Genomic DNA, 12,979 nt, shown 5'->3' with positions numbered 1-12,979 from the left:
TAAAATAGCATTGCAGATGGCTCTCTTTTGCTAAGTGCAGAGATGTATTGTAGGTAATAAATGTGCAGGGGACTTCTGATATTTTAGTTTGTGGCGCAGCAGAAAGATAGCATATCCCCAAATCCAGAGGTTGTTGAGTTCAAATCCCAGGTGGGGTCATATAGAAAGTCAGTAGCGATCAAGTCATGTTGTATGTAATCATATTGTCAATGATTAAAGACGTGTACACTATTTTAGCTGAACAGGATACCACTTGCCTTAAAACCCCCTTACCATTTCATTTCTTTACTTATGGTTTAGAACACCTGGGACCATTACATGACAAAACTCTTGATTGGACTATGACAAAGTCCAAAGAACATTCAGGGGACCATGACACAATGTCACAAGAAAGTCCTTAAAATGTCCCTGGAACTAGACAAAACTTTTAGGTGACCATGACAAAATTTCCCAAGAACATGCTAAAAAAGGTGCTCTGGGATGTCCCCGTGACAAACCGTGGACAAGACAAAACCTTCAGGGGACCATGACACAATATCCAAAGAACGTCCTAAAAACATCCACCAGGACGTCCCCGGGACATTCCGGTATCAAGACAAAACCTCCAAGGGACCATAACACAACGTCCCAAGAATGTTCAGGTCACCATGACATAATGTCCCAAGAGCGTCCTAAAGATGTCCACAGGTCAAACCAGGAACTATAAAAAGGTCCCCCAGAGAACGTTCCCTTGGCATCATCATGCAATGTCCAAAGGACTAGTAAATGGAAAGTCCTGAGAATGTCCTAAAAAGGTCCTGACATGGTCCTCAGTGATGTCCTGTGAATTTACAGGGAACTAGACAAAGGTCCCCCAGAGAATGTTCACTTGGGACCATCACACAACATTCTTAGAATGTTCTCAGAATTTCAGTGGTATAATGTTGCGCTGAAACCCTTAAACAACCTGATGGGAATGTCGCCGAATGTCCTCAGGACATCCCTTGTTTGCTATATTGTATTCAGACACCTTGACTTTTTCCATATTTTGTTACGTTACAGTCTTATTCTAAAATGGATTAAATATATTTTTGAAATTCATTAATCTACACACAATACCCCATTTTACATTTTAGAATAAGGCTGTAACGCAACAAAAAAAAAAGTAAAGTCTGAATACTTTAAAAATGCACTGTACAATCACATTAGTAAGTTCTCAAAAAATGTTGAAAACAGACATTCATGAACATGGAGATGACATGAGAATACTACCCATCAATGTCTTCATGGTTGATCATCCCCAAGCCTATCTCTGACCTTTTTAACCTGTCTCTCCTCTCTAGGGAGGCTCCCATTAATTGGAAGGCAGCCACAGTGCATACTTTAAAGGGGGAGATCAAACTGATCCTAACTTTTATAGGCAGATTTATATTTTGCCATGTTTATCATAAGTGCTGGAAAAAACGTGTTAATAATCAACTGACTGGCTTTCTTGACGTCTATAATATTCTCTTGGGTATGCAATCTGGTTTCCGGTCAGGTTATGGATGTGTCACTGCAACCTTGGCCAAAGCTTTTGATCCGGTAGACCATTCCATTCTTGTGGGACGGCTAAGGAGTATTGGTGTCACTCAGGGGTATTTGGCCTGGTTTGCTAACTACCTCTCTCAAAGAGTGCAGTGTATAAAGTCAGAACATCTGATGTCTCAGCCATTGGCTGTCACCAAGGGAGTACCCCAAGGCACGATCCTAGGCCCCATGCTCTTCTCAATTTACATCAACAACACAGCTGGAGCAGTAGGAAGCTCTCTCAGCCATTTACATGCAGATGAAACAGTCTTATGCTCAGCTTATACTCAGCTCTACAACAAAGCTTTCTTCGTGTCCAGCAAGCTATCTCTGCCCTTAACCTTGTTTAGAACACCTCCAAAACAAAGGACATATTGTTTTGTAAGAAGAATGCCCCGGTGTGATTACCAGCTCTGAGGGTTTAGAGCTTGAGGTAGTCACCTCATACAAGTACTTGGAAGTATGGCTAGACGGTACACTATCCTTCTCTCAGCACCTATCAAATCTGCAGGCTAAGGTTAAATCTAGACATGGTTTCCTCTATTGTAATCCATCCTCTTTCCTTACAGCTGCCAAACTAACCCTGATTCAGATGACCACCCTACCCATGCTAGACTACGGAGACATAATTTATAGATCTGCAGGTAAGGGTCCTCTTGAGAGGCTTGATGTTCTTTACCATTCGGACATCAGATTTTCCACCAATGCTCCTTACAGGACATATCACTACACTCTCTACTACTCTGTAAACTGGTCATCTCTGTAATTCCGTCGCAGGATCCACTGGTTGATTCTTATTTTTAAAACCTTCTTAGGCCTCACTCCCCCTCTGAGATACCTACTGCAGCCCTCATCCTGCACATACAACACCCGTTCTGCCAGTCACATTCTGTTGAAGGTCCCCAAAGCACACACATCCCTGGGTCGCTCCTTTTTTCAGTTCGCTGCAACTAGCGACTGGAAGGAGCTGCAAAAAACAATCAAACTGGACTGTTTTATCTCCATCTTTTCCTTCAAAGACTCAATCATGGACACTCTTACTGACTGCTGTGGCTGCTTCACTTGATGTAGTGCTGTCTCTACCTTCTTGCCCTTTGTGCTGTTGTCTGTGCCCAATAATGTTTGTACCATGTTTTGTGCTGCTTCCATGTTGTGCTGCTGCCATGTTGTTGTCATGTTGTGTTGCTACCATGCTATGTTTTCATGTGTTGTCTAGGTCTCTCTTTATGTAGTGTTGTGGTGTCTCTCTTGTCGTGATGTGTGTTTTGTCCTATGTTTTTATTTCATATTTTAATCCCAGACACCGTCCCTGCAGAAGGCCTTTTCCCTTCTGTTAGGCTATCATTGTAAATAATAATTTGTTCTGAACTGACTTGCCTAGTTAAATAAAGGTTAAATAAAAAATACCCAGCAGTGTAATGATGCATCCCAGAATTGCGACCAGGGCCCCTGTACTGAGGCCAGCAGGAAGTGTGTAGGGCATGGCTCCACACGATTGGGCCACACCGTCCGAATCACAGTCACACACGTTCACTGATAAGGTGTTGGTGCTACTGAGGGCAGGGCTTCCATTGTCGACAATCAACACGGGCAGTCGATACAGCATCTGCTCCTGTCTACGAAACCCTCCACGTTTCGTTACGATAGATGCCGTGTTGTCTGGAAGGGAGGGTCATGAACATGATCAGTCAGGAAGAAGGGGAAGAGTATTTAGAGATCAAATCCTGCATAGTCTGTGATGAGCCTACAGACTGTGGATCAACCCTAGAATGATTGATATCATCTCTAATTTAAAACAACCTTAATATAGGAGATTTCTTTATCTCACAATTCACATAGCTGCAGAGAAAACTTTATACTGTTTTGTTTTTATGCTTTGTTTTTTATGCTTTGTTCTACAGTTCGCAAAAACACTACAGTAAATACTTACAGTATACTACAGTCCGCAAAAACACAACAGTAAATACTACAGTATACTAGTCAGCAAAAACACTAGAGAAATTACTACAGTATATAGTACACTTTTTTTTCACTATTATTTATACTATAGTAAACTGTAAATACTACAGTATACTATAGTATTCCTACGATAGTTTATATACACATATGAATAGTAACAACTGAGGAATAGAAGAGAAAGCATAATGGCATAATGTCAGGGTAGTCCAGATTTTTCTTTACATAGGAGGAAAATATTTTTGCAAATGGGCAGGATACCGTTGGTGATTAAATTATACTTTCAAATTGTGTCATTACATTTCAAAACCTGTTTTTGCCTGCACACTTCTAAACCTGCAATTAACATTCATAGATATTCTTATCCATTGAATGGATTTAAAGGTGAAAGAAACGTGAATGAGCCATCAGAATCATCCTCAGAAAGTTTATTTCAGCAACTACTTTCAATCAAAAAGGTTTTGAAATGTCTAATGCTTTCAAATCCAATATTTACAAAGAACACTTCTCAATCCACACTTGGCCATGGTTGACCCTGATCTTACATACCTTACAAACCCTGATCCCTTACATTAAAAATGTTCCTCACATTATTCTCTGTTGTCAGTAATGGACTGTTGTGAGATAATTGGAGTAATTTGACAAGGAGGAGACACCTACCTTTGTTGTCTCGGAGAGTGAAGTTGCTGTTGCTAACCACAGACGCAGGTAGGGCAAAGTAGAAGAGATGACCACTGGGAGGCTCATCCTTGTCCACGGCGCTGATGGTCTGGATGACCTGTGGAACACATGACCACACACATCCACTATGATTGTCTGAACCTCTAATGACACAACCAAATTGTGAAGCTGATCGATTGATTGATTGTTTGATTGATAGAATTGCCTAATTGTTGCCACTAAAAGGTCATAAATCCATATCTGTAGTTTCTTTGTTTTAGCCTGGCATCTCCATAAGAATTAACTGTGCTGGTTGAACATGGTGCCTAATTGCGTTCACAGGTTTGAATTAATTTACAAACTAGCATAAATCTCGCTTAACACAAGGCCAATGCAATAGCGTAACTAAAATGGTGCTAATAAAGCTGATTTTGATTCATAGGAAATGTTTATTTTATTTTATAACGTTAGCTATTATTTTACATCACTTAACACTTGCAGTAAGTGCTTTTTTTGGCAAGAGGAGCCTTATAGGGATGAGATTCTCTCTGAAACATTATAGGGATGGATTAAATTGTTTTTTTCCGTCATCAATCTACACACAATAACCCATAATGACAAAGCAAAAACAGGTTTTTAGAAATGTTTGCAAATGTATTAAAAATAAATAACTGAAATATGACATTTACATAAGTATTCAGACGTTTTAATCAGTACTTTGTTAAACAACCTTTAGCAGCAATTACAGCATTGGGTCTTTTTGGGTATGACGCTACAAGCTTGGAGCAATTGTATTTGGGAAGTTTCTCTCATTCTTCTCTGCAGATCCTCTCAAGCTCTGTCAGGTTGGATGGGGAGTGTCAATGCACAGCTATTTTCAGGTATCTCCAGAGATGTTAGATCGAGTTCAAGTCCGGGCTGTGACTAGGCCACTCAAGGACATTCAGAGCCTTGTCCCGAAGCCACTCCTGCATTGTCTTGGCTGTCTGCTTAGGGTTGTTGTCCTGTTGGAAGGGGAACCTTTGCCCCAGTCTGAGGTCCTGAGCGCTCTGGAGCGGGTTTTCATCAAGGATCTCTCTGTACTCTGCTCTGTTCATATTTCCCTCGATCCTGACTAGTCTCCCAGTCCCTGCCGCTGAAAAACATCCTCAAAGCATAAGGATGCCAACACCATGCTTCACCGTGGGGATGGTGCCAGGTTTCCTCCAGACGTGACGCTTGGCATTCAGGCCAAAAAGTTCAATCTTGGTTTCATCAGACAAGATCATCTTGTTTCTCATGGTCCTTTAGGTGCCTTTTGGCAAACTCCAAGCTGGCTGTCATGTGCCTTTTACTGTGGAGTTGCTTCCACCTTGCCACTTTACCATAAAAGCCTGATTGGTGGTGCTGTAGAGACGGTTGTCCTTCTGGAAGGTTCTCCCATCTCCACAGAGGAACTCTGGAGCTCTGTCAGAGTGACCATCGGGATCTTGGTCACTTCCCTGACTAGGGCCCTTCTCCCCTGATTTCTCAGTTTGGCCCGGTGGCCAGGTCTAGGAAGAGTCTTGATGGTTACAAACTTCTGCCATTTAGGAATGATGGAGGCCACTGTGTTCTTGGGCACCTTCAATGCTGCAGATTTTTTTGGTACCCTTCCCAAGATCTGTGTCTCGACACAATCCTGACTCGGAGCTCTACGGACAATTCCTTCAACTTCATGGCTTAGATTTTGCTCTGACATGCATTGTCAATTGTGGGACCTTATGTAAACAGGTGTGTGCCTTTCCATGTCCAATCAATTGAATTGACCACAAGTGAACTCCAATTAAATTGTAGAAACATCTCAAGGATGATCAATGGAAACAGATGTAACTGTGCTCAATTGCGAGTCTCATAGCAAAGATAAATAAGGTATTGATGTTTTTTTTTATATAAATTATAAAAAAATCAAAAATCCTGTTTCTGTTTGTCGTTATGAGGTATTGTGTGTAGATTGATAGTCCAATTTTTTTTATTTTTATCAATTAGTATATTTGAGTTCAACCACAATATTTGTTGTATAATTTTTTTCTGTATTTTCTGGTGGATTAAACTGAAATAGCAACCAACTTTCTATGGCTTGTTTTAAAAATAGTGATATTTTGGAGATAAGTTTATTTTCAAATAACCGAAAGTGAGAGGTTGTAATCTGAACAAAGGGAAAAAGGACATTCTTTAACATGTGGTGAGACATTCTTACCAGTCTGCTAGAAAACCAGTTCGGATTTAAGTATAACATTTGTATGACTGATGCCTTTACTAATATTTAATCATTCATGCCCTCCAAATTAATTTTCATTATATAAATAGGACAGTTTAATTTTGTCTGGCTTGCCCTTCCAAATAATATTGAAAACATGTCTCATCATTGTCGGTGATTAGGGTTAGGATTAGGACAACCACTGTTGTGTCGTCGGCTAACTTAATGATGGTGCTGGAGTCGTGACTGGTCATGCAATCGTGAGTGAAAAGGGAGTACAGGGGGGGACAGAGCACGTACCCCTGAGGGGCCCCCGTGTTGAGGATCAGCACACTATGCGATTATCTGAGGACTGCACCCCGCACACAAAAGCATTACATTCATATCAGTTCATTACATTCATATCAGTTCTGTTATACTCACAGATATGATTTAAAACATTTTGGAAACTTTAGAGTGTTTTCTATCCAATACTACCATTATATGCATATCCTAGCATCTGGGCCTGAGTAATAGGCAGTTTACTTTGGGCACCTCCTTCATCCAAACTTCTGAATACTGCCCCCTAGCCCAAAGAAGTTAAAAGCACTTCATGTCTACAGACGTGAGTGCTACGGGTCAGTAGTCATTTAATCAGGTTACCTTAGTGTTTTTGGGCACAGGGACTATTTTTGACAATTTTATTTCACCTTTATTTAACCAGCTAGGCCAGTTGAGAACAAGTTCTCATTTACAACTGCGACCTGGCCAAGATAAGGCAAAGCAGTGCGACACAAACAACAACAGAGAGTTGCAAATGGAATAAACAAACGTACAGTCAATAATCCAATAGAAAAAAATATATATAGGGTGTGTGCAAATGAGGTAAGATTAGGGAGGTAAGGCAATAAATAGGCCGTAGTGGCGAAATAATTACAATTTAGCAAATAAACACTAGAGTGATAGATGTGCAGTAAATGAATGTACAAGTAGAGATACTGGGGTGCAAAGGAGCAAATTGAAAAAAAAAAATATATATATATGGGGATGAGGTAATTGGATGGGATATTTACAGATGGCCTATGTACAGGTGCAGTGATCTGTGAGCTGCTCTAAAAGCTGTTGCTTAAAGTTAGTGAGGGAGATATGGGTCTCCAGCTTCAGTGATTTTTGCAATTTGTTCCAGTCATTGGCAGCAGAGAACTGGAAGGAAAGGCGGCCAAAGGAGGAATAGGTTTTGGGGGTGACCAGTGAAATATACCTGCTGGAGCGCATGCTACGGTTGGATGCTGCTATGGTGATCAGTGAGCTGAGATAATGGCTTTACCTTGCAAAGACATATAGATGACCTGGAGCCAGACCTTGGTTTGGCGACGAATATGAAGCGAGGTCCAGCCAACGAGAGCATACAGTGGTGGGTAGTATCTGAGACTTTGGTGACAAAACGGATGACACTGTGATAGACTGCATCCAATTTGCTGAGTAAAGTGTTGGAGGCTATTTTATAAACGACATCGCCGAAGTCAAGGATCGGTAAGATAGTCCGTTTTATGAGGGTATGTTTGGCAGCAGGAGTGAAGGATGCTTTGTTGCGAGAACGGAAGCCTATTCTAGACACATAGAATATGTAGACATTTACAAATACTTAAGTCAGAACCGTCCAGAGTAGTGATGCTGGATAGGCGTTCAGGTGCAGGCAGCGATCGGTTGAAGAGCATGCATTTAGTTTCACTTGCATTTAAGAGCAGTTGGAGGCCACGGAAGGAGAGTTGTATGGTATTGAAGCTCGTCTGGAGGTTAATTAACACAGTGTCCAAAGAAGGGCCAGAATTATACAGAATGGTATTGTCTGGTTAGAGGTGGATCAGAGAATCACCAGAAGCAAGAGTGACATCATTGATGTATACAGAGAAAAGAGTCGGCCCGAGAATTGAACCCCATAGAGACTGCCAGAGGTCCGGACAACAGGCCCTCCGATTTGACACAATGAACTCTGTCTGAGTTCATAGTTGGTGAACTAGGTGAGACAGTCATTTGAGAAATCGAAGCTGTTGAGTCTGCCGATAAGAATGTGGTGATTGATAAATTCGAAGGCCATGACCAGGTCGATGAATACGACTGCACATTATTGTCTTTTATCGAAGGCGGTTATGATATCGCTTAGGACCTTGAGCGTGGCTGAGGTGCACCCATGACCGGCTTGGAAACCAGATTGCATAGCGGAGAATGTACGGTGGGATTCGAAATGGTCGGTGATCTGTTTGTTAACTTGGCTTTCAAAGACCTTAGACAGGCAGGGTAGGATAGATATAGGTCTGTAACAGTTTGGGTCTAGAGTCGGAGGACATAGGGGGATTTCTTATAAGCATCCGGGTTATAGTCCTGCTCCTTGAAAGCGGCAGGTCTAGCCTTTAGCTCAGTGCGGATATTGTCTGTAATCCATGGCTTCTGGTTGGGGTATGTATGTACAATCACTGTGGGGACGATGTCATCGATGCACTTATTGATAAAGCCAGTGACTGATATTGTGTACTCCTCAATGCCATCGGAAGAATCCCCGAACATATTCCAGTCTGTACTAGCAAAACAGTACTGTAGCTTATCATCTGATTAATCTGACCACTTTTTTATTGACCGAGTCACTTGTGTTTCCTGCTTTAGTTTTTGCTTCTAAGCAGGACTCAGGAGGATAGAATTATGGTCAGATTTGCCAAATGGAGGGTGAGGGAGAGCTTTGTATGTATGTGTGGAGTAAAGGTGGACTTGACTCTTTTTCCCCTCTGGTTGCACATTTAACATGCTGGTAGAAATGAGATAAAATGTATTTAATTTTCCCTGCATTAAAGTCCCCGGCCACTTGGAGCGCCGCCTCTGGATGAGTGTCTTCCTGTTTGCTTACGGCCGTATACAGCTCATTGAGTGTGGTCTTAGTGCCAGCATTGATTTGTGGTGACAAATAAACAGCTAAGAAGAATAAATATGAAATCACTCTTGGTAAATAGAGTATCATGATACACTCTACCTCAGGCAAGCCAAACCTCAAGGTATTAAGCCTCCATGACATTCGTGATTTCCTTTAAGTACATAAGGGTGATAGATATCAGTTTGATTTCTATTACAGCCTATTGAGGTATTTAAAACGCTATTACAATCTCACATCATAATAATAGTCTTGTATTGCTTCCAGGTTTGATAAATGGTTATATATATTTTCAAAGAAGCATGGATCATCATTATTTGTATGTGCCAAATCTGTTTATGGTCCAATAACATATTTAAAATCAGCCATCTACCTTTAGGATCTGTTTGTATATTTGTAATTTGTATATTCAGATCAAAGTTATTGTTGATTAATATCATCACCCATTTTGAATTTTTACGCCCACGGGAGAAGTATACCCCCCCCCACCCACAGTCCTTTTTCCACACAGCTTCATCTACAATTGTTGAATGAGTTTCCTGTAAACACAAGAGAGCCCTTTGAACGTAAACTCGTTTCATTTTATTATAAATGCTTTTTTTATAGGAATACCTTCTGGAACATGTGAACTTCCATGTGCCTTAATATCAAAATTGTATGCCATCTGGAAATACCAATACAATTGTTACATTTTGAGCGCTAGCTAGCTAATATTGGACCTGGTTGTTTAGCTACCTGCAGATTCATGCACGGTAGTAACATTATGAGTTGGGATTATGGTTCATTGTTTAGCTAGCTAGCTAGCTACATAGCTAAACAAAAAAACTCCACTATTTAAGTAACCATTTCTATTGAATGTTTATGATGTCACTGTCAATAATAGTAGCTGGTAAATTCGCCCTGGATGTCTACTCCAATTTCAGAGAACTCTTGTCTGAGTTTTCCAGAGTGCAGAATAACTGACAAATTTATGAACGCTCAACACCCGTTGAATGTGGCTGATGTCAGTATGCATGGCAAAAAAACGTAATTAAATTGTTGACAGCAGCACAGTAGCAGTCACGAACACACTGGAATACATTGAAACTGTCACACCAAGATTTGTTTCACCTGTCTTTGTGCTTGTCTCCACCCCCCTCCAGGTGTCGCCCATCTTCCCCATTATCCCCTGTGTATTTATACCTGTGTTCTCTGTTTGTCTGTTGCCAGTTTGTTTTGTTTTGTGAAACCTACCAGCATTTGTTCCCTTGCTCCTGTTTGTTCTTGCTACTGTGTTCTAGTCCTTCCTGGTTTTGACCGTTCTGCCTGCCCTGACCCTGAGCCTGGACCTTTTGCACCCTCTCTGGATTACTGACCTCTGCCCGCCTTTGACCTGTCGTTTGCCTGCCCCTGTTTTAGAAATACATTTTTGTTTCTTTGACACTGTCTGCATCTGGGTCATACCTGAAACCTTATTAATACAGCCTAAACAGCTCTGATAGGTCGAGTAAAATAGTCAGAGTGAGCTGTTCTCTCATTTGTGACTTCGGAAGTAGCTAGCAAGCTAGGAAAAGTTAGCCAGTTAGCTTGGGTCAGAATGCTTGAATATCAACCCTACACCTCTGTGCGCCCCTGAACAAGCCAGTTAACCCACTGTTCCTAGGCTGTCATTGAAAATAAGAATTTGTTCTTAACTGACTTGCCTAGTTAAATGAAGGTAATATAAAAAAATGTAAATCAGCAACCATCACTACTGTGTTCCAATCTCAAATTGTTTTAGCTAATCCAAGTTGATCATTTTAAAAGGCTAATTGATCATTAGAAAACCCTTTTGCAATGATGTCAGCACAGCTGAAAACTTTTGTGCTGACTGGCCTTCTTTAGACTAGTTGAGTATCTGGAGCATCAGCATTTGTGGGTTCGATTAAAGGCTCAAAATGGTCAGAAACAAAGGTCTTTCTTCTGAAACTCATCAGTCTATTATTGTTCTGAGAAATTAAGGCTATTCCATGCGAGAAATTGCCAAGAAACTGAAGATCTCGTACAACGCTGTGTATTACTACAGTCACAGAACAGCGCAAACTGGCTCTAACCAGAATAGAAAGAGGAGTGGGAGGCCCCGGTGCACAACTGAGCAAGAGGACAAGTACATCTAGTTTGAGAAACATACACCTCAGAAGTCCACAAGTGGCAGCTTCATTAAATAGTGCCTGCAAATCACCAGTCTAAATGTCAACAGTGAAGAGGCAACTCTGGGATGCTGGCCTTCTAGGCAGAGTTTCAAAGAAACAGCCATATCTCAGACTGGCCAATAAAAAAAAGATGAAGATGGGCAAAAGAACACAGACACTGGACAGAGGAACTCTGCCTAAGAAGGCCAGCATCCCGGAGTCGCCTCTTCATTGTTGACGTTGAGACTGGTGTATTTCACCAGACTGCCAAGAACATTGCCCTCATCCAGGCCAAGGTGGCGAGACATGGTACTGATGACACCGTAGGCTTTGTTGATCTCTGCACCAGACAGGATGCTCTTGCCAGCATACTTGGGGTCCAACATACAGTATATGCTGTGGCTTGTATGGGCTTCAGGCAGAAGTCTTCAAGTTTTCTGATGTATTTCAGAACTGCAGTTTCCTCTGGTTGGAGCAACAGTGAAGTGGGCAGGGCAGTACGAATTTCTTCTCTTACAATCTGCAATCAGAGTCTGAACATCAGACAGGATGGCATTGTCTCCCTCAATTCGTGCAATGGCTACTGCTATAGATTTCAGGAGTTACAGGCTGCTTACCACTCTCTCCCAAAATACATAATCCAGGAGGATCCTCTTGATGGGGCTGTCAATATCGGCAGACTGTGATATGGCCATTTTTCCTTCCCCTCCAGGAGACTGTCAAACATGATGACAACACCACCCCAATGTGTGTTGCTGGGCACCTTCAATGTGGTGCTCTTATTCTTCTCACTTTGCTTTGTGAGATAGATTGCTGCTATAGCTGGATGGCCCTTCACATTCCTAACCATTTCCTTGGCTCTCTTGTAGAGTGTATCCATTGTTTTCAGTGCCATGATGTCCCTGAGGAGCAGATTCAATGCATGAGCAGCACAGCCAATGGGTGTGATGTGAGGGTAGGACTTCTCCACTTTTGACCAAGCTGCCTTCATGTTTGCAGCATTGTCTATCACCAGTGCCTTCTGTGGTCCAAGGTCATTGATGACTTCCTTCAGCTCATCTGCAATGTAGAGATTGGTGTGTCTGTTGTCCCTTGTGTCTGTGCTCTTGTAGAATACTGGTTGAGGGGTGGAGATGATGTAGTTAATTATTCCTTGACCACGAACATTCGACCACCTATCAGAGACGATTGCAATACAGTCTGCTTTCTCTATGATTTGCTTGACCTTCACTTTAACTTTGTTGAACTCTGAATCCAGCAAATTAGTAGATAAAGCAAATCTAGTTGGAGGGGTGTATGCTTGGCAAAGAATATTCAGAAATATCTTCTAATACACATTGCTTGTGAGCAGAGGTGAACCAGTTGCATACATAGCTCAAGCAAGACATTCACCAGCATTTCTCTGACCACGATCCTCCATTGAGTCCAAAAAAAAAAAAAAACGTATAAAAAAAAAAACTTCTGATTCCAGGAGGACCATGAGCTGTTGCTATCGATAAGGTGTCTGATTCATCATTTTCACCTCGAATAGAAGTAGAGGGACTTTTG

General features: G+C 41.5%; 1 protein-coding gene across 1 annotated transcript in view; it reads right to left on the bottom strand.

The window, feature by feature from the left end:
• Positions 1–12,979, bottom strand: part of LOC139420735 (cadherin-7-like) — a 139,489-nt gene that overhangs the window by 26,508 nt on the left and 100,002 nt on the right. Inside the window, exons 9-10 of the mRNA XM_071170964.1 lie at positions 4,165–4,282; positions 2,956–3,207 (exon numbers count right to left, since the gene is read on the bottom strand). Coding sequence (XP_071027065.1) covers positions 2,956–3,207; positions 4,165–4,282 — 370 coding nt within the window. The remainder of the gene's footprint in view (positions 1–2,955; positions 3,208–4,164; positions 4,283–12,979) is intronic.

The sequence above is a fragment of the Oncorhynchus clarkii genome, chromosome 11 (genome assembly GCF_045791955.1).
Source record: "Oncorhynchus clarkii lewisi isolate Uvic-CL-2024 chromosome 11, UVic_Ocla_1.0, whole genome shotgun sequence".
NCBI classification, from domain to species: domain Eukaryota; kingdom Metazoa; phylum Chordata; class Actinopteri; order Salmoniformes; family Salmonidae; genus Oncorhynchus; species Oncorhynchus clarkii.
Note: the sequence above shows the minus strand (reverse complement) of the source record. Positions and strands in the feature narration are given on the sequence as shown.